This window comes from Magnolia sinica, chromosome 2 (assembly GCF_029962835.1).
Source record: "Magnolia sinica isolate HGM2019 chromosome 2, MsV1, whole genome shotgun sequence".
Lineage (NCBI taxonomy): Eukaryota > Viridiplantae > Streptophyta > Magnoliopsida > Magnoliales > Magnoliaceae > Magnolia > Magnolia sinica.
In genome coordinates this window covers 12,874,220-12,902,163 of record NC_080574.1, presented here as the reverse complement: position 1 = coordinate 12,902,163, position 27,944 = coordinate 12,874,220, and the positions used below count along the sequence as shown (strand labels likewise).

The 27,944-nt window shown below is 39.5% G+C and overlaps 1 protein-coding gene across 2 annotated transcripts in view; it reads left to right on the top strand.

Annotated features, from left to right (window-relative positions):
* Positions 1-27,944, top strand: part of LOC131235407 (kinesin-like protein KIN-14B) — a 60,312-nt gene that overhangs the window by 8,536 nt on the left and 23,832 nt on the right. For both annotated transcript variants that reach the window (XM_058232586.1, XM_058232590.1), the window contains exons 9-14: positions 719-810; positions 5,242-5,393; positions 5,566-5,739; positions 15,759-15,905; positions 20,208-20,399; positions 23,547-23,618. In XM_058232586.1, the coding sequence (XP_058088569.1) occupies positions 719-810; positions 5,242-5,393; positions 5,566-5,739; positions 15,759-15,905; positions 20,208-20,399; positions 23,547-23,618 (829 nt within the window). The remainder of the gene's footprint in view (positions 1-718; positions 811-5,241; positions 5,394-5,565; positions 5,740-15,758; positions 15,906-20,207; positions 20,400-23,546; positions 23,619-27,944) is intronic.

Sequence of the window (27,944 nt, the reverse complement as noted above, 5' to 3'; positions counted from 1 at the left end):
GGAAAATGTGTGTTTCTTGGAAATTCCTCATCTCCTTGGAGTGGAGCAATTTAGAGTTCCCAAGGGAGGTAGTAGTCTAAGACTTTGAGGCATTTAATGATGTAATTGAAAGTTTTAGTAAGAGTAAATGGTTGTAGTTGAAAGTTGTAATAGGAGTAAATGGTTAGCGTAATCAAATGATAAATTGGTGATAGGGTAATTGCATAAAAATGAGTGATGGTAGGATCTCTTGAAGTATTGTAAATTATATCTCCTTTAGTTGGAGTAAAACTTCTCTTTTGGTAGAGCATTGCCCTCACTGTGATACACTTTTATCTTCCTCCTTGATCCTCATGTTCTTCTCTTCTCCATCACTTACTTTTGGATTCAATTTGTAATTATTAACTTCTGAAAGTTGTGCACATTTACTACTGTCTTAAACATGTGTGGTTTGAAGTTATGTCTCTGAAGAAACTGCGACAAAGAGGGAAACTCTTGATACTGGGTGTTTCCACTTTCTTCTACTTTACAATTATGCTGCCTTGGTTTTCAGATAGCACCTTTTCTAGTTTACATTGCATTAATTTAGGCATGCCTTTTTTATCCCTTCTTATTCTCTTCATGCTCTTCTGGACTGTATGTTAGTACTTGGCACACGTGTTTCCTATATTAGTTCATTAGTTGTCAACAATTCATAGCCGTCTTCTGCTACGTTCTTACTACTTTTGCTTTTTTGTAGTTTGGGAGATGTTTTAACTTCCTTGAATTCGAAGAAGGAGATCGTACCTTATGAAAACTCAAGGCTTACAAAAATACTCACGGACTCCCTAGGTAATCATTACCATTTTTTTAATAAATTGAATCTACTCCGACATTTACTTTCTGGCCATCATATTGATAGATTGATTTATGAGTTACTAATTGTGAGTTTAATGAATGGTGGTGACCAATGACCATACTGATCACCATGATGATTATGCTGATGACAACACAGTGATGGCAAAAGTAATAGTTGTGAAGTAGTAATGTTAGACAACATCTTCAGTTCGCCATGCATGATACACTTGTTAAATGAAAAAACTGTTTTCTAACATGTCATTGGGGATATATTATTACATATGGCATTATAACCTTAGGAACCCTATTCTTCCATCTACATCTTGTTCGAGCTTCTCATGAATCTTCGCTCAGGGAGCTGTGCTGCTGATTCTGTATCTCTTCTTGTGATGGTTCAAGTCTGTCTTGACAGCAAATTCACTCTTCTTTTTCAACAGATTTGCTTACTACTGTATGTGCTTTCATGAATTAATCTCTACACAACCCATGGATGCGCAACTACCAATCATGGTCTACTGTAACGGCCGTTACGCAAAGGTAACGGTGGCAACCGCTACATGTTATGGGGTTGTAGCAGCCATTATGGAAAAAATGACCCGAAACAGCCTCGTTACGGCCCGTTACGTCCCCCCTAAAGTCCATTAGGGGGCTGATACAGGTTTTTCATTTTTCATTTTTTCAATAAAAAGAGACTGTAACGCTGTTACAGACCATATCGTAAAGGTAATGGTGGTGGCTGTTACGGCCACCATTACCGTTATGGAATACCTTGCTACCTATAGTTTTACGAGTTAGCATTGACTACTTGATGAATTCTGTCTCTAATAATGTCAACAACTAATAACTCCTTCAGAGTCTTCATAAATCTACATGTGTATTAAAACATGCAAATGTAGTTTGCTGTTAGTTCATAATTATTCCAATTTCCTACCATTGGAAGGATGTGTATTCAAAACCAATATGATACATCATGATCACCGTTCCGAAAAAAAACATCATAATCACAGCCTCGTCCCATCTCTTTGTCATATGTTTTATTAATCCCTTTTCTCCTATCATTCAAGTAATAATATGAATGTTGATTTAACAAATTAGAAGATTCTTATTATTAATGGCCTATATTAATCTATTACATACTATATGATTGTATAAAGTTTGAGCATACATGATAATCCCTATTTGATCCTAGCCTCCGGATTTCTAAAAATTTTACATACTGTGATTATAAAATTTTTAAGTATACACGACAATCCGTATTTGATCCTAAGCTTCTTGGCATTATCACTCCTCTTGTTCTTCTTCCTGCTGAATCCTGACTTGTAGGCAAAAATACTAGAGACATGTATGCTGATACATATACGTAAAGTTGCAAACTATATTTAGTTATATGGGAAAATCCAAGGCCTTTATGCCTTAGGACTTGGGAGTGTGGCATGGAATGATCATATATTAATCATTTTCTTCTTTGGAATGATTTTTTTTTTTTTTTTTCCTTTTTTTGAAAGATACCATGGAATGAACATGACTCCACTTTATTAGCTTTGAGGGTTGGTTCACATTGTTCTTTGGACACAGCATTGTGGAGGGGTTAGCCCTTGATGAAAATTGTGCTGCTCAGATATGAAGTGATTTCCTACCTGTGACTGTTACTTTAGTCATATATTTTATCCATACTGCTGTATCTGTGCTCTACCTTGAATTATTCAATAAACATAGGATATAGGGAACACAAGGTTCACAATATGGGGTGCTACATATTGTGTTTTAAAACACTATACTGGTATGTTTTTATACTTATCAGTTATATGGCACTATGTTGGTCGAAATTCACACTGATATGGTTGATATTTAGTGTGTTGCCAATACACACTCATCATCACCATCAGCTAAGCCTCAACTAATTGGGCCCAGCCACATGAATCATATTCTGCCATTCCACTCTATCAATGGGCCATAACTTCTGTTAGACTATAGGTCATTAAGTCTTTTCTTACTACCTCCACTCACATCCTTTTGGGCCTTCCCCTTGCCCTTTAAGAGCCTTCGGATTGTACCAAACCTAACTGGCACAGTTCTTGGTCTCCGTTTTACTGAATGACCAAACCATCTAAGTCTGCTTTCCCTTATTTTGTTACCTATTGGCGCTACTCCTAAATTCCCTCAAATGCATTTATTTCTTGTTCTATCCTTGTCTTGCCACTAATCCATCTCAACATCCTCATTTCAGCTACACTCATCCCATGGACATATTGTTCCTCAACTGCCCAACATTCCGTCCTATAAAGCATGGCCGGTCTTATAGCCATCCTATAAAATTTCCCTTTCAGTTTGAATGTTATGTGATGACCACATAAAACTCCAAAGCCTAGACACACTGATGTATATTGATTTTAGGGACAGCTGAAACATGCTTCTGTACCAGCATTTTGGACTTTGAGGAGATATGCTGTGAGCTTGGCAAAAGTGAAACATGAGAGGAGGATGTAGTTTGGTTGTGATACAAACCGAGTCACTGCCGCATATTGGTTTTGGGGCAGCTGATACATCTTGAGTACCAATATTTTGTACCTTGAGGGGAGATGCTATTAGCTTGATAAAAATGTAATGAGAGGAGGATACAGTTTGGCTTGACAAATGGTGTGACTTAGTCATATGGAATTTCTCAGATCTCTCCCCTCATTGGTCATATGGAATTTCACAGATCTCTCCCCTCATTGAGGTGTTTTGGGTTCCGCCTTGCACGAGGAATCTAGCCGATGAAGAGTTTGAGGAATTTGTTAGACTGCTGTCTGTTCTTTCTCATGTGAGGCCGGTGTTATCTGTTCCGGATTTCTTGCTGTGGCAGAAAGAGAAATCTGGAAAATTTTCGGTCAGATCCTTTTATAGGAGTCTGGAGGGGAATGATAGCAGGGGCAGGATAAGCCCGATGGTCCATGTTTGGTGATATGGTGCTCCTTCTAAGGTGACGGCTTTTGCGTGGTTAGTAGGGTGCAACAATGTCTTCATAGTCGATAATCTCAGGAAATGGAAGATGATTCTTCTGAATGTTTGTGTGATGTGCTTTCAAGATGGGGAGTCGGTGGATCACCTATTCATTCACTGCGAGTTTGCAAGGCAGTTGTTGTTTTTCAACATTTTTGGAGTGTTGTGGGTCTTGCCAAGTTCAATTGCTCAATTTTTCCTCTTATGGCACGAAGGAATGTATACAAGCGCAGGTAAAAAAGTTTGGCGTCTCACGATGTTGGCTGGGCTTTGGTTCCTATGGAAGAAAAAGGAAAAATAGGTGTTTTAGGAATCGGGCAGGTTGGGTAGAGGTCTTCAAGCTAGCAAAAATGCATGTTATTGATTGGGCGGTGGCCTCGAAGGGTGTTTTTCGATTCTCGGAAAATTGGGCTGAGTTGTAAGCCTTTGCGGGCTGTTGTATGGTTTTTGTCCTTGTTTTTTCCAGCTTCAACCTTTCTAATTATATATATATATATATATATATATATATATATATATATTCTCATCGCTTCGAAAAAAAAAAAAAAAAAAGATTGATTGAACCATTAGTAATTCGGAGTGTGAAGTGCAAGTAAATCAATTCCCTATTTGGTACCTCAGGCACATTCTATATTGTGTTTTTGACCTATTTTTCCAGATGGTAGTGGAGTCTAAATTCTATTACAAATGAACTTTCTAAACATGGGCACTTCAGATCCTTTTGTGTGGCGTGTGCACGTGTATTTACGTGGATTAGGAAACAGTCTTTCATGATTGTGCTTTGCTTGATGCCATCAGACTGTTTTTTATTTCTTTTTTTATTTTATTTATGGAGTCAATTTTGTTCATTTGCCAGGTCAGTAATTTTTTTCATTCTATGAATTTTATTTAATTACATCTGAAATATCAGAATGAGTTTAGCTTTTGCACATTTGTGGAGTTCTGTTATAAGTGGCTGTGAGTTGCAATATTATATATATATATATATATATATATATATATATATATATATATATATATTTCAATAGATTTTTCTAAAGATTTGATTATCGATGATATCCAGACCCCTCGAATCCACTGGGACACTTGTCTCATGCTAGACACGTGACATGACATGTCTATGGGTATGGGATCTGTGTTGGACATGGATCATCAAACATTTTGTATCTCTATTTTGAAGGGTAGGCAAACATTTTATATTAAAATTAAACATATCTAAAGTAATAACTAATAACAATGCATTTTAAGGATATTTAAAAATAAAAACATTAAAGTATTACATTTATAGTTGTGTTCTATTGCCCTGAGATTTTGGACTATTGTACCTCACGCCTGCTTGTTCACCCAGGCAGATTCTGGTAACTTGCTAAAGGGCATTCTGTACACCTCCAAGCAAATTTGTAAAATAAAAAATTTCTCCTTTTTTTTTTTTTGTTTTTGCAGGTGGAAGCTCTAAGACATTGCTGATTGTCAATATCTGTCCAAATGCTTTAAACTTAGCAGACACATTGTCCTCCCTTAATTTTGCTGCCAGAGCTCGGAATTCTGAACTTAGTCTTGGAAATCGAGATACAATTAAGAAATGGAGAGATGTGGTAAATTCCATTGCAATCTATTGTTTTTCTGAGGCTTGAGACTCGAGAGTAGTGTTTCTGCCTTTATTTTTTGCCATTTCTTATATTTAGTTATAAACATGTTTCCGGAGTGACTAAAGTAAATTCACAAATTTTTTTTTTTCAAAATTGTTATCCTTGATGTGTTCTGAAGGCAAATGATTCACGCAAGGAGTTGTACGAGAAAGAGAAGGAGATCCATGATCTAAAGCAAGAGGTTTTGGGACTGAAGCAAGCACTAAAAGATGGCAATGATCAGTGCATCCTGCTCTTCAATGAAGTCCAAAAGGCCTGGAAAGTTTCCTTTACACTGCAGGCAGATTTGAAGGTCTTTTAACTTAATTTTTTTTTTTCCCTCTACATTTTCTTTTTTCCTTCTATTTCTCAACAAAGCTGGCAATACGATATGAAGCTTTTCACCAACTTTTAAAAACTTTTGACTGGACTTGGAATTGTAAGGCTTAGTCTAGCTTATCAAATTGGTTGTTTGTTCATTTTCTTAATTCTGTCTTTTGATGTTTTCCTTCTATATAATCTTATAACAAGAGAAACTCACAAAAGGTGTTAAAAAAAAAATCCTTTTAGGACTTGGACTAATTTATTTCCTACTTGATTAAACAATTGAGTCTCTCACCTAGCTTGGGATCTGAGTTTGAAGTGTACCACTCTCCTGATGCAGTGTAGCCCTGGTCCATGGGCATTCGGTGAGGCGGTGGCCTCGATGCCTACCAAAAAAAAGAAGAAGAAGAAAGATCATAAGTCCTAGCTGTTTGAATCGGCTGGGTGAGTTTGTGTTGGAGAATCACCGTGCCTTTAAAAAAAGAAAAAGAAAATAAGAGTGATAGACAATTGTTCTTACCTCGATAATGTCATGCTCCCATTGGTTATCCAACATGGATTTTCTTATGAGTGAGATGGGCAGCTATGTCATGGTAATCTATCCTTTTCTCAATATTAGTGATTCATTGTTGTTGTCGTTGCCTTTGCTGTTGCCGTTGCCCTCATCATCGTCATGGCCTTGTTATTGAACTTTTGCCATGCAATCATGATAATTTCTATCTGTGCAAAATTTTAGTAACTTACAGAATACTGGCACACTAGAACAATCTTAATTGCAATATACCACATGTACACCACCAACATCGTAGCGTTGTCCCAGGTTTTTTTTTTTGGGATGAGCAAATTTGGGTAGGCTTGATGGTTCCTGTTTTGCTAATCACCTGAAAAAGGATTTCTTGTTATTGCTTGGTGAAGGTTTCATCAACTGGCTCCCTACCTGGCATCAATGCTCCTTTACATGGGCTAGGGACATGCTGGTTCATCACTATTAGGTTGAGTTTTGTGCATTACACGGGTATTCCATAATGGTAACAGTGGCCATAACGGTCACCACCGTTTCCTTTACGATATGGGTCATAACGGTTGTTACACAGCCCTAATGACCATTAAGGTCTCTTTCCCTCTCTCTGTTTATTTATTTATTTTATTTTATTTTTTTATATTGAAAGAAAAACCCCAAAAAACCTGTATTTGCCCCGTAACGTTGAAAATAATATGAAAAACCTATATTTGTCCTGTAACAGACCATTACGGGGCTTTTATGGCCTTTACAGGGGGTGTAACAGGCTGTTAACGGCGGTTACATGTCAATTTTTTTTTACATGTAATTGTTACAACAATTACGACCCCGTAACGGGTAATGATTGCCACCGTTAGCTTTGCGTAACGGCACACCATAATACATAAAATACTTTATTTATCCTTTAAATGTAACCAATGGTTTCAAGTTAATTTCATGGGTTCAACACCGCCTAACCACTTAAAAAGTATAGCATACTGTTATATATTGCATACTTTTGTATTTTTATGATCTTGTATTGGGAATTGCATATTGAATCTGATGTAGGACATGAAATTTAAATATGATATGCAAGATTTCAAGCTTTAGATCATACTAATTTAGAAACAATCACAGAAATTCCACATCCCACGTAAGATCAAGCATTCAACAAGGGGAATCTACGAGGGTCCAAGCCTACACATGTTAGAGCTGGATCAATTAAAAATTATAGACCAAACAATGCTTAAAGGAGAGTAGATTCATCCACACATGCAAAGGATTATTCCCCAATCCAAGGGATTCACATGTTTCAATTCGGGAAAACTTAGGGTTGTAAAACTGGAATAAAACTTGGGATTTAGGATTATCTAGGGTTAGGGTTAGGGAAATGAGGCGAGAGGAGTGAAATAGAAGAGAGGCGAACTCGAGATGTACCACACGTGTGGACAGTGGCTGGGTCCAGACGCACGTGCATGGGATTTTGCCCACACGTGTGGGGCCCACGAACCCAAAAAAGGGCAGCTTGGGTCTGGTTGGCCAGGGGTGGGCCACACGCACTAAATCTCAGGCCAATCGGACGTCTGGTCTGTGCAAGGTGCTCCGCCGAAGTTTCAGCCCTCCTGCAGGGCTTGATTCTGCAAATCTGCTGTAGAGGAATGATTGACTGCAAAAAGGGGGTGGATTTGAAGCGTGGATGGTTGTGGGAGATGATGAATATTGAGGGTAGATGTGGTGATTTAGGATGGGTGTGGCTTCGCACCACGACAGTTAGCTCTTCGAAGAAGGGAGGGTTTCGCACCCAATTGGATTTCCACAACTCAAAGAATTAGAGAAGCAGGAAAACGTAGAATTTTATTCATAATCTTCAATGATAAAAAACCTACAAGGGGTTGCCTATTTATAAGAAAACCCTATACCCCAAAAGCCGCACCGTGTGCGGACACTATTACTTAGAGACGAAGTAACAAAAATAACAACTAATCAAAGCAATCTAAACCGTTCATGATGTTCCTAATAACGATAATAAGCAAAACTCAAAGTCCTAGATCATCCTCTATCTCCTCTCTGGGTGTGGGAATGGTAGATATGGAAGGTAGAGGCTGGGAAGAAGGGTCGGGAAGAGGCCATGGATCAAGGGAAGGGTTTGGGGAATTAGGATAGTTAGGCGAAAGGCTGGACAATGTATCAGGGGTCCTTTAAAAAGCAACTAGATTCTCCAGATTGAATGTGAAACTAATTCCCATGGAAGGTGGAAGATCTACCACATGCGCATTGAGACCGTTTCGTTTTATAATTTTGAATGGTCCAGCATTACGCGCATGTAATTTACGAACGGCTCCCTGAGGGTACCGCTCTGGCCTGATGCGGACCATCACAGAGTCCCCTACATTGAATTTCTTGAAACGTTTATACTGGTCTGCAGAGAGTATGTAATGTTCATTACTAGTAGTGATCTTTCGCCTGATTTCCTGATGCAATGAATGAATGTGATGTGCAAAGGACTCTGCAGACTTTGATGGCCTATGGGATAGGGACATAGGGACAAAATCAATAGGCTTCCTAGGAACAACATTACACCAAAGTGTGGCTTTATATGATCCAAACTGAATAGGAATAAAACAACGGTGCGAGACTGGACTGAAAGTTTCATCAACCCAAGACACTGTATAAGGTTGAGGATGGGCTTCAAGCTTTAAGCCCAAATGGCTCACAGTGCCAGTTGATGCCATGTTGGTACAACTACCACTATCCACGATCATCTTGCAGCTCTTATCACCACATTTTGCGTCAGTATAGAAGATCGTGTTGCGACGCCAATCGTCAGTATTCTTTGCTTGTGTAAAGGTGCAACGCAGAACTGCGAGGGTTGCAGACTCTTGTGCTTCCCGTTCCTCATCACTAGTGGTTTCAGTTGACTCATATTCTTCCTCTTCGCCGTCACTCTCTGGGGGCACTACTTCTACTTGCCCATTAATAAGGAATGCCTTGGTGTATTCTTTCGTGCCACACTGGTGGGCAAAGTGACCAAACCCCTGACATCTAAAACACCTAGTCGCCTCACTTTTGCGCGAACTAGACCTGACAACCTCTTTACCCTTATCATCCTTGGGCCTAGACTGAGAACCACTGGAAGGCTTGTATTGATATCTAGTGCTAGACTTAGCCCCAGAAGGGGTGGCCTTAGCGCCAGAATCACGAAACTCAAACTGCCTTCCCATAGATGCTTTGAGGTATTGCTCGACCTCCAACACTACTTGATACATCTGTTCAAGAGTGTTTATGTCCTTGACGAGCAACTCTCTCTTAATGTCAGAACGGAGGCCCGTCTTAAATCAAGCAAGAGTGAGTACGGGATCCTCATCAATTTCACACCGGGTCAAGTACTCTTCTAACTTCTCAATGTATTTAGACACTTATGGAACGTTGTCGAAGAGACTGCCATTCTTCAACAACCTCAAGTGATAAGAGAAAGGGAGATACTTTTCCTTAGGAGTTTCTTTCATTTCTCCCCAATGGACTATTCAGGGTTCCCTCGACCTTTCTTTCTTTCGCTCTACAGTAGCCCAAAACTTCTTAGCTTGGCCCACAAGCTTCATCTTGGTGAATCGGACCCGACGAGCATCTGACATGTTATACCACTCACAATAGTGGTCCATATCCGCCAATCAATTTAGAAAAGCCTTAGGGTCCAAGTGGCCATCAAACGTAGGAGCCTTTACTCAACTCCCTTGAGGAGTTGCGCATCTGGGTCATAATAATCATGATGCCCCTTGCGGTGTGGGTGCACGGGTACGCGTCCATGACTAATTTCTTGGCCACTTCCATTCCTTGGTCTATCCTCCTAACCACCTGCCTGAGATTGAGCATCTTCCCCATTAGTGGGGTTTACTCGGGTGGAAGTCTCTAATTGGGTAACGCGCACATTAAGTTGTTCAAAGCGTTGGTCAATACATTGTTTCAAATGCCTACCCAAAGACTCAAACTGCTGGGTTATATTGTTCATTGATTCTTACAATTGCTCCATGTTTAGCGTAAGGTGCAAGCCAAAACTATGACCAGTACGTGTGGGCATACAACTACTCACTCAACTCAAAGACTTTCTAACACAATTATATACGCCTAAATGGGACTAAATGATCCTATAGGACTATATGAGGGAAACTACATAATGCTACTAAAATTCCAGCAACCTAATTGCCTAAATAGCCTGTCAATAGAAAATTCAGCCAAGAAATTTGGAGATTTTTTGACAACAGAAAATTCAGCAGCCCATATTGTGAATGATGGGTCCTAAACAGCCCTATAGGATGAGACTTTTTGCAAAATAGACACACAAACTAAACCCTAAACATGCAATGCATTCCCCTACGAGAAACCTAAGCTCTGATACCAAATTTGATGCAGGACATGAAATTTAAATATGATATGCAAGATTTTAGGCTTAAGATCATACTAATTTAGAAACAATCATAGAAATTCCACATCCCACATAAGATCAAGCATTCAACAAGGGGAATCTATGAGGGTCCAAGCTTACACATGTTAGGGCTGGATTAATTAAAAATTATACACCAAACAATGCTCAAAGGAGAGTAGATTCATCCACACATGCAAAGGATTATTCCCCAATCTAAGGGATTCACAGGTTTTAATTCGGGAAAACTTAGGGTTGCAAAAGTGAAATAGAACTTGAGATTTAGGATTATCTAGGGTTAGGGTTAGGGAAATAAGGTGAGAGAAGAGTGAAATAGAGGAGAGAGACGAACCCGAGATGTACCACACGTGTGGACAACGGCTGGGTCCAGACGCACGTGCGTGGGATTTTGCCCGCACGTGTGTGGGGCCCATAGACCCAAAAAAGGGCAGCTTGAGTCTGGTCGGCCAGGGGTGGGCCACACACTCACCAAATCTCAGGCCGATCAGACGTCTGGTCTGTGCAAGGTGCTCCGCCGAAGTTTCAGCCCTCCTGCAGGGCCTGATTCTGCAAATTTGCTGTAGATGAAGGATTAGCTGCAAAAAGGGGGTGAATTTGAAGCGTGGATGGTTGTGGGAGATGATGAATATTGAGGGTAGGAGATGGGGCGATTTAGGATGAGTGTGACTTTGCACCACGGCAGTTAGCCCTTCGAAGAAAGGAGAGTTTCGCACCCAATTGGATTTCTACAACTCAGAGAATTAGAGAATCAGGAAAACACAATTTTATTCATAATCTTCAATGATAAAAAACCTGCAAGGGATTGCTTATTTATAAGAAAACCCTATACCCCAAAAGCCGCGCTATGTGCGCACACTATTACTTAGAGACGAAGTAACAAAAATAACAACTAATCAAAGCAATCTAATCGTTCATGATGTTCCTAATAGCGATAAGAAACAAAACTCAAAAGTCCTAGATCATATAGGGTAGTGGGCCACGATCATGAGATCCAATGGTGGGATCCACATAATGATTGGGTCCACTCCAAGAAACTATAGTACAACGCTCTAACTAGGAGGCCCTCCATGGATGTCGTCATCGATCCAGATCGATGGTGGGGTCCTCCTCCTTGCGCACGTGCGTAGGGGGGGCGTGCGTGTGTGCGAGATGTCCCCATCAGAATCATAATGTGGGACCTTTAGCATTGCTGGTTTACTTCATGTCACTTTTCCGTTGTCATATCGATGTATTTAATTGCTTGTAGAAGTGGCAAAATAAATATTTATGGTAGGAATAGAGGATAATCACAAATACCTTTTGGTGGATTGCAAGGGTGCAAGCCAAAATGGGGGAGTGGGTATGAAATTGCTGAACCTTGTGAATCAAGTGCTGCTTGGGAAGCGACTGGAGATTTGGTGAGGCTGAGGACATGCTTTGGAATGTCTTATTGAGAAAATATGGTGTGCGGTATGATTTGAGGGGAACCTCTATTAGGTCAAGGTATTGGAGCTTCTTGGTATGGAAAGCCATTCAAAATGTTGAATCGTATTAAGAATAAAAAAGGTTGCATCATATTAAGAATAAAAACAGGTTGAATCATAGTTTGGAGAGTTTGGAGAGTTATCTCTTTGAGATTGCGAATGGCATTTATGTTCTCTTTTGAGAGGGGTGGTTGAGTGGCTGTTATGCTTGATCATTGAATTCAGTTACATGCTTGCTCCAATAAATGGGTGGTGCTTAGGAAGTTGCCTCCAGCTTTTAGGAGGGACTTTAGAGTTGAGGAGATTGAGGAACTGGTTAGTCAATGGGAATATTGTCGGGCATTCTCGTGGTTTTAGATATTTACATTGCATCTGTATCGATTGTATCATAACTGTATTACTCACCTCTGTTACACGATATAGTGAACTGTTCTAACTAGAAAAGGGGCTGCACGACCAATACGAGCTGTATTGCTGCTGATAGAGCCCCCTTTCAAAAATTTGTCTTATTTTTCTCTTGTTTTTTTTTTCCCCATCTTTCGACCATGGAAGAAGCTTATAAACTCACTTTAACTTAGATCTTGTCTTAATTCGGGGATCAAAACACAAGTTTTGAGTGGGATTTGACGAATTAAAGTTAAGTGGATCATTTTTGGGAAAAATCAAAAGGGATAAATAATCACTTATTTTTCATCATTTTTTTTGTTGTATTTCAATGTATTGGGCCCTAGTGCACCAAATCATGGTTGACTTATGTTCCATTAGGATCTCTAATATATATATATATATATATATATATATATACATATTTTCTAATGTTCCACTAAGGCCGATTTGGTTAACATTCGGCTGGTAAAGCCAATAGAGTACATTCTTGTCAAAGAATGGTATGGTACACCATTGAATATAATGTTAAACAAATATGATATAGTTTGGTGTTTTATATTTTTTCAATAATTTCCAAAATTTTTGGGCAAAAAAGGGCCCATTTGTGGGCCCCTATATACTGTTCGATATGCTGTGTATTACATCGTTTTTGGGCTTTGCGGATGTGCCCACCCATACTGATCTTTAAATCCTTGGGCGTTCTACCTAGTAAAAAATGAGATGGATAAGAGCGTTCCGAGGTGGAATACCTTGGGTCATTTGCTGTTAGATCCTTTTTAAGTGCACTTGTTGGCCGAAGAGAGTGAAATGGCTTCATCAACTTTAGTGTAGTCAGCTAACAAGCCTTTGGGGGTGACCAATATATCCCCCATCGAGGTTGGCAGGCTACTGTGCTGGTAGTGGGGTAGAACCTTGTCCCACATCGGAAGCGCCGTCTAGAGTTATGGTGGTTATATGTAGAGGTTCTCCCTTTACCGGTGTGACGTGTTTTAAATCCGTGAGCTTCGGCAAAACAGACAATATCACAATGGTGAGGCGGGTCGTGACAAATGGTATCAGAGCCGAGGACGGCTCTGCCCTCGGTGGGGGATATTATGACACAATATTGTGGCACATGTGGGTGGACGCTGAGTGGGCGGGGTCTGAAAAGGACCTGGGCAAGCAACCAGTGGTTGGCAGGCTACTGTGCTGGCAGTGGGGTGGAACCTTGTTCCACATCGGAAGCGCCGTCTAGAGTTGTGGTGGTTATATGTGGAGGCTCTCCCATAACCGGTGTGACGCGTTTTAAATCCGTGAGCTTCAGCAAAGCAGACAATATCACAATGGTGGGGAGGGTCGTTACAAATGATATCAGAGCCGAGGACGGCTTTGCCCTCGGTGGGGGATATTGTGACACAATACTGTGGCACATGTGGGCGGACGCTGAGTGGGCGGGGTCTGAAAAAAAGACCTGGGCAAGCTACTAGTGGTTGGCAGGCTACTGTGTTGGTAGTGGGGTGGAACCTTATCCCACATCGGAAGCGCCGTCTAAGTCGTGGTGATTATATGTGAAGGCTTTCCCTTAACCGGTGTGACGTGTTTTAAATTCGTGAGCTTCGGCAAAGCGGATAATATCACAATACTGGGGCGGGTCATTACAGTTTTAGGCTCTGCGCTTTTAATAAAATCTTTAACGACAATGAAAATCATACTGTCGTTATACATTATAAATGCTTATTCAATTGCATTGGTTTATGTGCTATGATATCTGGATACTTGATGTGTTTGTGGTATCCATTTCATACCTGATGTTTGATAGATCATTATTCTTTTTTTAATAGAAACATATCTATATTTGTCCCGTTTTGTATTTCATTTACATCTCCATACAAAAGTCAACCTCGTATTTCATGCGTTAAATTTTACTATGGTGCGAAGCTTTGGTTCTATGGGGCTCCCCTTAAAGTTGTGGCTTTCGCATGGCTGGCTGGGAGAAACCGAATCTTGACCATTGACAACCTCAAAGAAAGAGGTCCTTTCATTCCAAATGCTTGCTCCCTTTGCTTGAGGGTGGAGGAGTCAGTAGCCACCTTTTCATTCATTGCTTCTTCTCTAGGATTGTCTAGTCGGGTATTCTTCAATTGGCCAATGTCTATTGGGTGATGCCTCGTTTGATAGACTCTTTGTATTGAACTTGGCATTTTGGAGGGGGTTGTTTTTGTAGGATCTCAAAATGGAGGGCTGCAATGTTAGCTGTACTTTGGTCGATCTTGTTAGAAAGAAACAGTCGCTGTTTTTGTAATGCTAGGGGTTATCCGAAGGGGTGTCTAATAGGGTGGAGTTGTATATAAGGGAATGGATTCCCTGATTGTAGGGTGGTGTTTGTTTTGTTGTTTGGTGCTTTCTTTGTTTCCAGTTTTTGTTGTCTTACTGTTTCCTGGCCGCTGGTCTTAATAAAATCTTCATCTTTCAAAAAAAAAAAAAAAGGTTCTAGATTACCAGGGGGTTTGTACTACAGGGGTGTCATCCATGTGCTTTTTAGGTCCTTCACATGTTGGGGAGGCTGCTGATTCCTAGGCTAAGACTTCTAGGAAGGCTTTGGAATATTCTCTTGGAGTTCCTCTGTGGAGGATGATTGTTGAAGTGGAATCTAAGAATGCAATTTCGTGGGCCTCTTCGGCCATCTGCCTAATTCTGAGCCTTGGAAAACTCAAATATGTTTTTAATGAAATTTCCCTTATTGCCTTCAAGTTGAACATTTCATTTGCCCATGTGGCGAGAGAGGTTAATGAGATTCTTGCTAAGATTGTGTTAACCATGAGGTCCTTCGTAGTGGGAACTCCTTCCCGCTTTAATTTCCTCTCAACAAAATCTGTGTGTGTGTGTGTGTGTGTGTGTGTGTGTGTGTGTGTGTGTGTGAAAAGAAAACAAGTATTTATGCAATATCACAGAACACCTTTTTCTGCTCATAAATATGGACTGCATACACATCGAGGCACGTATAGGCATGGGATTTTATGTCGTTGGATGGGAGAGATGGATAGAGAGACTGGTCACCATTGGTCAAGGGAAATAAAACTTATACATAACAATGACCTTTCAGTGAAGAAGTGAAGATATCTCCACTTTAGAATTTAAATAGAGATTGGCCTGGTGCACATTCTATCCATATTCTGATTATTAATTGGTGTGGCATTTTTCAACGTGGGACTAACCTTGTCATCTTTATCATTTTGTTGCAGTCGGAAAATATAATGCTGGCAGATAAACAAAAAATTGAGAAAGAGCAGAATGCTCAGCTTAGGAATCAAGTTGCTCAACTTTTGCAACTGGAGCAAGATCAGAAAATGCAAATACAGGAACAGGATCTGACAATTCAGGCCCTGCAGGTAGGAACTTTAGTTTTAGTACTTACGCTTTTAGATATTAGATCCTGATGCATTACTTCTGAAATATCTTACACAATTTACTGTTAATATTTATTAATGTGCGTGGTTTAAATTTTATATTACCTGTTCTGAGTGTGGCATGTTTGCTTTTCATGGCTGGACAGATGTTCTTAAACACCCATTCTTAGCATTCATGCTCTAGTCTCAGATGTCGTAGTTATCCTAGGGCGTTTGTCATTCATCTATGGGAAAACCTTATTGTGATTATGGATTGTTTAATTATTACTTCAAAAACTCCAATGTTGCAAACCACCGTTTTTGGAAATGATATTATTGGTAATTTGAATGGAGCATTTTGAAGGTTATCTTTAGTAAACGCTGGTGGCTATGCCCAACATACTTAGTAATTTGCTTCAACGTACCTATGCTGTATATTACTATATTTCCAGCTTCCTGAAATTTCATTACTTTCATTTTATATGATTGCTTGTTGGGTATCTAAAGTAATGATTTCAAATTGCAGTAGCTCTATTCAAAGTGGTGGCATAGTTTTAGGTATGCTTTTCTTCGAAGTGTCAAAGACTCAAAATCTGCATATCACTAGCATATGATTGGTTTCACTGTTCAACAATAAAATATTAAGAAACATTAAGAAGTTCATTTACTTGAAAGTCATGCAAATGTAATTCATGCTCTGCTATTACCGGGTGCAATGTTTATCAAATCACGATTATTGTACCATATTGAGTTCATTAATTTTTGATAATGATCGAACCAACTCCTTGAACCCTCCACCTCAAAGTTTCTAAAGTCGTTTTACATGATCCAGCTAAGGTGAGTAGCATTGAGTTTGCAGGAAAGATGGTTTTATAGTGTATATATATTGTTCATGGGTCCATGTGTTGCTTATGATTATGCTTATGCGGAGTTCCATTCTTTTTTGCATTAGGGCTTCATTGTATTTATAAGAAGAGGAGAGGAGGTGCCGCACATGATATTGCTCTCATTTTCTTTCCATCCATCTCTCATTTCCTCTCTCTACCTTTTTTTAAAAAAAAAAAAAAAAATCACGGAAGCCTCATTAACATAGTATCAGAGCAAAGATTGGTGTAAGATCCTATATGATCAAACACACATAGATATGCCAAGTAATCGTATTTTGAAATGATTTTCAACATTCCAAATTTTTTTTTTTTTTTTTGGATGGTTATGCTTTTCAACATATTTAACAACAACTAAGGCAAGACATCATTCATTTATATAAATTTAGACATCTTGTAGTTATCAAGTGATATTTGGACTTTCTGGGAGTAAGATATGGGAAGTGTGTCTAGCTCTGGCATAATGTTCGTAGATTAAAAAATGACACAAAAAAATAAAAAAGGAAAAAAAACAAATATACAATGATCAATTAAGAAGTTTTCCCAGCACAACAACTGTACTTGCAATGCACCTTTTGGGGCTCTACAACATTCACTAGCAAGCACCATCATCTATGAGAGATGCCCCTAAGAGAAAACCTTGCATAAAGGCCTTATATATAAATCTCTATTCCCTAATTCTAATAATAAAATATATCTAAACTACCCTTAAATGTGTTGGAACATTTATTTGTTATGTAGGGGTTTAGCTGTAAATATGCGAAGTAGAGTCTTATGTGTAATTTTATATTTATTAGGGGGTCATGATGTAATTTGTAAATGGGGGAAACCTTACATATAAACAGAATCAGAAAAAGAGGGGGCTCACGTTTTGAGCTCTATCTCAACTTTTCCTCCTCTTTCATCTCTCTCTCTCTCTCTCTCTCTCTCTCTCTACAACTTATACAAAAACTACTAAATGTATACACAATTCAATATTGCTAGGCTGCGCTTAGTCATCTTTTCTGAGTTGTCTATTTAAACGTTCTACAGGAGTTTCCAAACAAAAAGTAGACCCCAAGATAACCATCCATATCCCTTTTCTTTCTCAAAATACCCAATAGATGGCACCATCTTGCTTATGTCATTACAACATCAACATGATATCAACATGAGCTTCCAGAAAAAAGAAGATATCAACATGATGTTATAGGCATAGTCCCTACGTCAATTGTCCTCTGATGGCACAGGCTTTACAAATCTCATGCCGATTCATGCGGCCATGATCAGCGAACTTCTCAACTTTTACCCTCTCCTCATAGATAATAAATTTTTTGTTGTAGTTATCAATAAAAAAGAGAAAAATGCATGTTAAAGATGCATAGGATGGTAGATTCACATTGGTTTCATGCCAAATATCCTAAATCCTTTCATTCTGGGTGAATCCCAAAGGAGATGGGCTTTTCCTTCATTGCCTTGGTTCCCAAACTCGAAGGAGCTGATATCCTTAGATCCTAGCTAAAACCCTGAGCACTAGGATTAGGCAAGTGCTTCCTAAAGTTATTTCCTCCTTTTAGAGTGATTTTATCTTTGGGAGACGAATTCTGGATTGTGCTCTGCTGACTCAGGAATGCATTGATACTTAACATCATGAAGGAAAAGATGGCATCATTTGTAAACTAGATTAGGAAAAGGCTTATGATCGGGTACGCTGGAAATTCTTGGATTACATGCTGGGTAGGTTGGGCTTGGGGGAAACTTGGAGGAAATGGATTTCTCGCGTCTCCCCAACCAAGTTCCATTTTGATTAATGGGGCTCCCTCTTAGGGGCTGAGGCAGGGGGATCCCTTATCTCCTTTCCTCTTTATTGTTGTTTCTGAGGCTTTTAGTAGAATGCTTTCCAAGGGGCAGGAAACGGGGTTTTTCAGAGGTTCTTAGTGGACAACTTTCCCCTAAAGATCAATCATCTTCAATTTGTGTACGATACGCTGATATTCCGCGAACCATCTGAAACGGCTATAATCTGTCTTGCCATGGCCATATGCTGGTTCGAGGTTGTCTTTGGTCTTAAGATTAACTGAGCTAAAAGTGAATTCCTTGACATTCATATATTGGGTGAGGATCTTTCAGCACTGGCAAGTGTGTTTGGTTGTCGCGTGGGGTCTTTTCCCTCTAGATACTTAGGGCTTCCGCTGTGTATTGGTAGGCCTGTGTTACACCTTTGGGATAAGGTGCTGGAAAGCTTTATCCTCCTGGAAAGGTAATCTCCTTTCTTTGGGAGGCAGAATTAATATGATTAAATCCTCCCTATCGAGTATGCCACTTTATTTCATGTCTTTATTCTGCTGCCCTAAATCGGTTTTGTATAAGATAGACAATCTCAGGAGATCTTTTCTATGGCAAGGTGGATCCCCCATCTCCAAATTCCTTCTCCGTAGATGGGATGAAGTCTGTAAACATGTCTCTGAAGGTGGTGTAGGTATTAAGTGGATGGACTCCGTTAATTCTGCACTGTTAGGTAAGTGGATTTGGTGCTTTGTTTATGAGGAAGATACCCTTTGGAAAAAGGTTGTTACTGTGAAGTATGGCGTAGAGTATAGGTCTTCTTACCTCTGGAGGGAAGAAGATACGCCAGCTGCCTCAGTTTTCCCCAATCTCTCCTTTGTTGTGGGGAACGGAAAAAGAATCAGATTCTGGCTCAACACTTGTTGTGGTCCCTCGCCCCTCAAAGGCTCATTCCCGTCTTTAACTTCACTTTATCCTAATCCTAACGTTCTTGTTTCCAATTGTTTCTCCTTTTCCAGAGCTGATGGAGTTTGGTTTCTCTTTTTCGGAGGGACATTAAGGATGGTGAATAGACTGATCTTCTTCTTCTGCTCTCTTCTTTGCAGAAGATCGCTTTCGTCGCTGACACTCTGGGCTCCACAAGCAGGGCTCACCTATAGAACCCTTGAACAATTTCAACCCCTCTAGCAATGCCTTTGCCTCCAGTTGTTTGGGTCCTCTACTCCAATTGGATTGGAGTAGGCAAATTTAACTATATCATCCTTGAGAACAAATACAACTCGGATGCTGTAGTTTGTTTTGTTTTTTGATGTGCTTGTTAAGAAATGTTTTTCATCAAGTTTGTGGACGGGCCAATCTTATGCTGTAAAACTGGTTACCAACTAATCCCTAAGAATAAATATCAAGGGATTGATTGGAAACCATTTTATTTCAATTCAAAAGAACATGTTTGTGGATGGTAATTTATTTCAGAACACACCAGAGATTGATTTTTCTTTCTGAGATGAAAGTTCCACATGGACTGGATAACAACTTAACCTGAAAATTGTGAAAGTTGACTTGCTGTTCTTTATTCTTAACATGATAGTTCATTATTCTTTCTTCATTCTACCTATTAGAAAATAATTTTACTTTATTTATTTATTTATTTATGCAGGCCAAAGTCAGGAGTGTTGAATCACAACTTAACGAAGCCATCCATTCTAGTGATGCTAGGTCAACTCTTGGGTCAGAATCTGGGTCTAATGGGGTTCTGTCAACGCCCAAGGCAACAGCAGACAGCAATGATTCTTCAGCTGTTACAAAAAAACTTGAAGAAGAACTCTCAAAGCGGGATGCACTTATTGAGGTATGCTGTATATATTGATGTTTTTAAACCCAGACCGACCTCGACCTGTTTCTGTTGGTGGTTCGTCCAAACAGGTCCAACCAACTGGCTAACTGGTTCAACCAGTAACACGCTAAACGAATAAAATGATACGACATAAGCAACTGGATGCTGGTCGAAAAGTTGGTAGTGTTTTGTTTGATAAAGTTGATCATTGGATTGAATCCCATTCTGAGCTGGTCCAATTGTCCGGTCCAGTTGATCCATTCATTATCAGTCAACAATTTTTTTTTGGTTATGATCGTGTCTTATTTATTAGTATATTAATCTTTTGGATTTCTCAGGTCATATAGTGATGTACTTCAATAAATATCACTTGTTGAGCTATTTGCAGCATTATTATTTTTTTCAAAAATAAATAAATTTATGAAGGTACTCTCTACAGCATTATTATAAACTTGAATCTGGTAGATATTCTGGGAGAAGACAAGGTGTTAGTTGTCTAAAGTTGTTTAACTTGAAATGTCACAGGATTCGACTTATTAAAGCATTTGTGTTAAAAAAGATTACCACATTTAGTAACATGTGCTTGAAATAGTTTTCCACCAGAATGAGGTTTCAAGGTTTTGATGCTCTTGACAGTGGCAAGCCTAAAGTTACCCACATTATCATTTACATACAGCTGAAATAAATGGATGTTATCAGTTGGTAGAGGAGGTTAGGGGAAAGTACCAGGCTCCAATGGCTGGCGTATGGCATTATTTCTTAGGCCCTCCTCCAATGATTTTGGTTGGCTTATCAGAAGGGTTAAGGTTTTAACCATCCATCAATTAAGGAGCAGAAAGATGATCATCACCAATGTGTGTATTCTGTCTTTGTAATGAGGAATCACTGGATCATTTCTTTATGCATTGTGCTTTTTCGGGGGCTGGTGAATGTTCGTAGATCTCTTTGTGGTGACTCGGATGATGTTGGTGAAAATTGAAGCCCTTTTCAAGGTATGGCACTGGGTACTTTGTGAAAGAGAAGTTCTTGTGGCTTCTTGTGTTGTTGGCTGGACCACAGTTTTCACACCAGCACTTGGCTTGGGACTTTCAGCCCTCGGGCGAAGTTGATCCATTTCGTACCAAGTAACTAAGTGGACTAGGAGGGTCAAGAAAAAAAATATTTATTTGTTTATTAGATTTTTTATTAGGATTTTCCATTTTAAAAGATTTTTGGCCATCCCACCCCCATGGTGAAACCCATAACAAGATTTTGGGTTAGGATCATCCTCCAACCTAAAAGATTATTTTGCATCCATTGTGATGGTGAGACCCATTATTTTCAGCACTACTATGGCACCACCACCACCAACAGCATTGTCATTATCATCTTCTTTGGCTTTTGGGCGTCTACCATCTGTGGTGAGGTCCATTAGATCTAGATATTTGGGCATGCATTGTTAATTGTTATGATCATCTTCTTCTTCGTCCTCTTGTTATACCCACCACCAAAGTGCCCTTTCGCTAACTTGCCTGACTCGTTGAAAGTTGAAACCAAATCCGAGTCAAACTGAATCTTGAGTCGCAGACAAACCAGGATTCACCTAGTTTTCCCCACCCAGTAACCAGGCCCTTGATTTGGCTGTGTTGACTCCAGTGATTCTCAGGTTAATCTGCTTGGTTTGAAAAGTGTGGGCTGGACTATGGCCAATTTAGAACGAGCGCTGCAACTGAACATTTTGCAACAAATCTGAATAACAAATCTAGTTCTTCCAGAGATAAGTGGCCGTGGAAGCTTGATTCCACAGGGAAATTCATGATAAAGTATTTCTATTGGTTCCTTCTTTGGGGTGAAATGTGTATTATCGTGCTGCCACCGGGCTACCATTTGGTGTTTCCTGGGCTCTCCGAGGGTGATTGCTTTTGGGCAGCTAGAGGCTAAGAATAAAATTCTAGCCAGTGAGCATCCCCACACGATAGGAATATGTTGATCCCAAATGGTTGGATCATGTGCCTTAAAAAATGTGGAGACTGGTGATCATCTCTTCATTCGTTGTGAGATTGTTTCTACATTCTAGAGGAAGTTCTTGGCCCATTTTGATATGTGCTGGGTCATGCCCCAAGTGGTTGGTGGGGTGGTGTTTGCCTGGAGTTGGGGTTCCAAGGGCAACATGAAAAGATGAATGTGGGGTCCATCCTTACTGACTGTGATCTGATATTTATGGAAAGAATGTAACAATCATACTTTGAATAACAGATGTGGTACCATGGAGGCAGTATTCCAAAAGGCCAGGGTTGAGTTATTTCCTGATCTCAGGGACTTAAATCATTTTGTGGTCTGGAATTGAGATGAGCCCTTAGGAGTTGGGTCAATATGATATATGCGTTACTTCTGTTTGCTTTTGATAAATTTACGTCACCACTCCCAAAAACAATGAGCTTTTTTATTTTTATTTTTATACTAGGCAGCTGGTTTGAAGGTCTTTGCTGGGTATAGCATGGACCAAATCAAGGATTGTAGGGGGGCCGTGGCATTGCCTATAATGGATTTGATGACCTCTCATCGTCGATAGCTTTTGAGTCACTGTCCTTGTTTGTTTCCTTTTCTGCTTTAATAAAATTTTGGCCTAACCATTAAAAAAATAAAATAAAATTTCAGTCACTATACAGAAAAGGAACAGGTGTTGCGTGGAACAAATATATAACTTTCCACTCATAGTTAATGCGAATCAATGATTTCTAGTTTCATTGCACGTGTAGAATTGGGGTAGAAGGAACACTGCGTTGAAAATTATCATGCATGGTTGGTCTGACAGTTATGCAAGGTGACAAGTGCATGGATGAGGAGATTTATTTGATAAATTTCTTATTGTGCGTTAAGTAGGTTTCTGCGGCCTACGCCTAAGCTCAAGTCTTTCTATTTGATTCAATTGAATTATTTTTCTGTAATGGCTTTCTATTTATCGACGTTCTTCATCTGGATGATTCACTTAACCAAATGCTATTTCTGGCACGATGGTTATCCATAGGATGCTGCTTTCCATCCTAGGGTCCCATACAACCATGCTAAGAGGAGCCACTTTTTGGTTCTGTTAGTTAATTTTTGAATTCTGCATGTGAAATTTGTGATGTATATCTTTCATTTATTTTCAGTCTTTGGCTTAACTTGATGTATTTTCCTCAGAGGTTGCATGAAGAAAATGAGAAGCTATTTGACAGACTGACAGAGAAAGTTTCGTTAAGCGGATCACCCCAGGTCATCCTCTTCACTCGAATATATATGCTCCGCCATTACCTTCATATTACATTTACTGAAGGCTATGCTATTTAGGGTTACCCAAGGATTTGTTGTACTTTAAGGTGAATTTGGAAGTTTGTTAGTTCCCAAGGCTTCCTTCACAAAAACTTAATTAAAAAAAAAAATAAAAGAAAAGAAAAGAAAAAAGAAAAGAAGGGTGACATGATTCACTAGAGCCAAACCTTTGGTGATATTATTGAAATAACTTGTGATACAAGCATTACGTAGAATTTACATAGTCGAAAATATTGGTGATACATTGGCGATATTGATGCATTGGCAATACAAGCAATACCTAGAATTTATATAGTTGAAAATATTGGTGATTACATTAGCGATATTGATGCGTTGGTGATACTTAGTGATACATTGCTAATACTTGAAATTTCTGATATTACCACCATTATTGGTATTGCTACCAGTGTTATCGGTATCACCGAGTTGGAGATAAAGATAATCTCAGAGATATTTTGATAATATCGGAGATAATTCAAACACTGGTTGGGAACCTTCTTGTGCACTTTTTACCTAGGACGCGCATAATCAGAGAATGGAATCCTGCTTAAAACAATTTCCATTTCCCATTCCATCCCAGACACCAGGAGCCCCACCAAATTCCAAATGCCACCTTAGCCATCTCTATAGGTAACTGAAGAAGTTTATTCAAGCTAAAAGCTAAAACAACTACAAATTATAGGAGAGAGCAACAATGATCCTATATAAATCTACTGTTGCAAAATGCCTCCTTGGCAAGGCCCTTGGAACTCTCATTCGTCATTTGCCCTTTCCATAAGTTCCATAAAATATCCCTTCATTTTCAATGTCAAGTCTCTAATCTTGTCAACTATAAGAGGAAAATCTCCACACTCACTCCAAGCCCATTCAATAGTGCCTTAGATTCATGGTGTGTAAGCGTGCACGTGTGTTTAAATACACATCAATGGATGGTAAAATTAATGCACACATCCCAACGTGTCACATATGTGGCATCTGATGGGGTCTACACTCAAACTCCAAGCCCATTGAACCTTTCAAAAAAAAAAACACAACCTCCAAGCCCGTCGAGTAGCACTCATGGTATGCATGAGCATGCTTGTGTGTTTAAATAGATATCAACGGACGGTAAGGTTAATGCACATGTCCAAATGTGTCGCATGCAGGGTGTCCCATATCGGTTACGTATCGGTCATAATGGCCGATACGTATCGGTAATGGTGGTACCCGTTACGCGATTCGGGGCTGTATCGGCCGTTCCCCTTTTTTGTACCCGTATCAGCCGATACGGGCCCGTTACGGGCGTAACAGCCGTTACTGACCGGGCAAAAAAAAAAGGAAAAAAAATACATACCTTTTCTTTCTTTCTTCTTCCTCTTCTTCTTCTTCTCGGACTACTGTGGCTGCGGCTACAGCTTCTTCTTTGTCTTCTTCTTCTTCTTCTTCTTCTTCTTCTCTCTCTCTCTCTCCTTTCCCTCTTTTCTTTTTGGTTTCCCTCTCTCTTCTTTTTCCTTTCCGGCATCGAAAACGGAATGGACCGCATGGCTGTGAGCTGTGGCCCTATTGCGGCTTCGGCCGTAGCTTCTTTCTTCTTCTTCTTCCTCTCTCTCTCTCTCCCTCTTCTTTCCCTCTTTTCTTTTCGGTTTCCCTCTCTCTTCTTTTTCATTTCTAGCGTCGAAATCGGAATGGACTGCGTGGTTGTTTCATAGCCAGGCACTTACTGTTATTTTTTTTTTTTTTGTGTTCTGCGGTGCACGCTGAACAGTGCACTTGCACTGTTTTGTTACATGGTCCGCTGTAATGTTTATTTTCCATCTAACCTGTTAAGTAGGTTACACTGACGTGGATGAAGGGAAAACACACATGTCAGCTTGATCTAAAACTTTTGTAGCCCCCAATAAATTTTTAATGGTGGACGTTTAATTATTGTTGTTTCTTATGCTGCGGTTCACCTGAGCTTTGGATCTGCCTCATTTTTGGGCTCATGCCCTAAAATTATTTGGCAAAATGGATGGACGGTGTGGATATAACACATTCATCATGGTGGGGCCCAAAAAGCTTTGACACTCGTGTGCTACACTTCACAATCCGAGTCCCGCCTAATTCGGGCCCTTAAAAAATTGTACAGAAGACATGTATTAACTTAAAATTTACCAATTAAATTATGAACTATAGATGCTAACTCACAATGCCAAAATCAAATTGTTTGAATAGTTATAATTGTTAATTTGTGGACGCTTATTTTTTTAAAATAGGGCCTTTTGATTTTTTTCATGATTCACTATCCAATAAATGTCCACCAATTTATAGGTGGGATAATGCCAATAAATTGCATGAATTTGAGGCTGATTTGGGGCATGGATTAGTCCTCCAAGTCAGCCCCAAATTGGCAACGCCATCTATCTGAATTTAATTTCATTTTTTTAAAAAACTATTGGGAGAAACGATATCAAATTGTTAAGTATATAAATTATATATTTAGAAAATTAAATATATGAATTTTGTAGTCAAATTTAGGTTATCTGGTTCATAAATTCATCAGACAGTCCGATACAACTTCTCACCAAAGAGTGGACCGTTACACCACCATAAACATGTTCCAATTTATAAATGAATGCATATTTGGAATGCTTAGAATATTCCGGATTTAATCCATATTTTTTCATATTTTTTTGGCAAAAAAAAATATTTGCGCCGTTACGAGCCGTTACGCCCCCGTATCGCCGTTACGCCCCCGTATCCGTATCGGTTTCGGAGGGCACCGTTACGCCAACCGATACCGATACGGGACACCTTGGTCGCATGTGCGAGATTTGATGAGGTCTAAAAGGTCAGTCCCATCTTGGAGAGCAACTAGCACAAAAAGTGTTCATGTGTTTTCTCAAATACATCTTAATGGAAGGCAAGGTCACCACATATGATACATGTGGGACCAATGCTTTAAAAGTTGGTTTTGAAGTGTAACTTGTCTGGGTATTGACCGAGTCGCATCATTGACATCGAGAAAAAACCAGGAAAAAAAAGAAGCAAAAATTTGAGAAAAATATGGAAAATTTAGAAAAATAAAAAATAAAAACACAAATAATCAAATTAAACTTACATTCTGTTAGCCACACAAATTTAAACACACATTGAGAGAAATTTAGGTGCTGACATATTTTAACCTAAATCTATAATAATTAGCCAACACATGGAACTAGAAGCTAGAATTTACAAAATATAGATTAATCAAACAACCCAAGCAGGCTGACATGATGACATAAGTCCAAAATGCATAGACAACTTGATTAAATTATACAGTTTCAGAATGCCTATTTATTCGTTGTGTCAATCAATACCAAATGGAGTTACATGCTGACTGTAACCCATCTCCATCTCCATCTATGTTTGATACGGATGAGGATAATGTCCTCACCCATATCTAAGATTATATCAATGTAGCCATTCCTGCTTCTGTCACCTTGAAACTTATACTGTGACTGAGAGGCTTCTCTCGGTATAGACTCAATATCCATACTAAGGCTAGCCCATACTCTGGCTATTGGGAGTGTTGCTCTTAGGGTAGGTCCAGATCCATAAGGGCCATAGCCATAGTCTCCTCCATACCCCCGTTCATAACTAGGTTAAGCCTTGCGCCCGTATGCCATTTTCTTAACCGGTGTTCTCGATCCTGTGGCTGCACTGCTACTTCCATGTCCATTTGGGCCAGAATTAGGCTATTCATCTTATTTACCAAGCTCATTTGCATAGGTTTACCCTCAATCACCACATTGACCCCCTTCCTAATCATATACGTGGATGCCTTTAGCCAGGTTAGTGCCAACAACCTCACTTCCATCATCATTTGTGTGAGCACTGCAACTGCTACTAGCACCATGTGGATATATTTTTTTTGAATGATGATGATACATTAAAAAGGCTGAAGCCAAAGGAGACGTCCTATATAAAAAATACAACCCCACCCAACAGAACTCCCCCAAATGGAAAGGTAGAGAAGATTTAAAAATCTAGGCTTCCACCCAATCCTTGATATTAAGAATTGCCCTATTGAAACTTGCACCGGCTCACTCATTTTGTTGTTGAAGCAACGCTGGTTCCTTTCCAACCACAAAGCCCATAAAGTCACTAATAAACTTAAACGCCACCGCCTTTTCCCTTCTTTTCCTATCCTCTCTCCATGCCAAGTTATGAGAAACTCGTCAATCGTCTTCGGGAACACCCAAAGAACCCCGAAAAATTATAGAAGAAGATACCACACCTCCTTGGCAAATACGCAATGGATGAATAGAT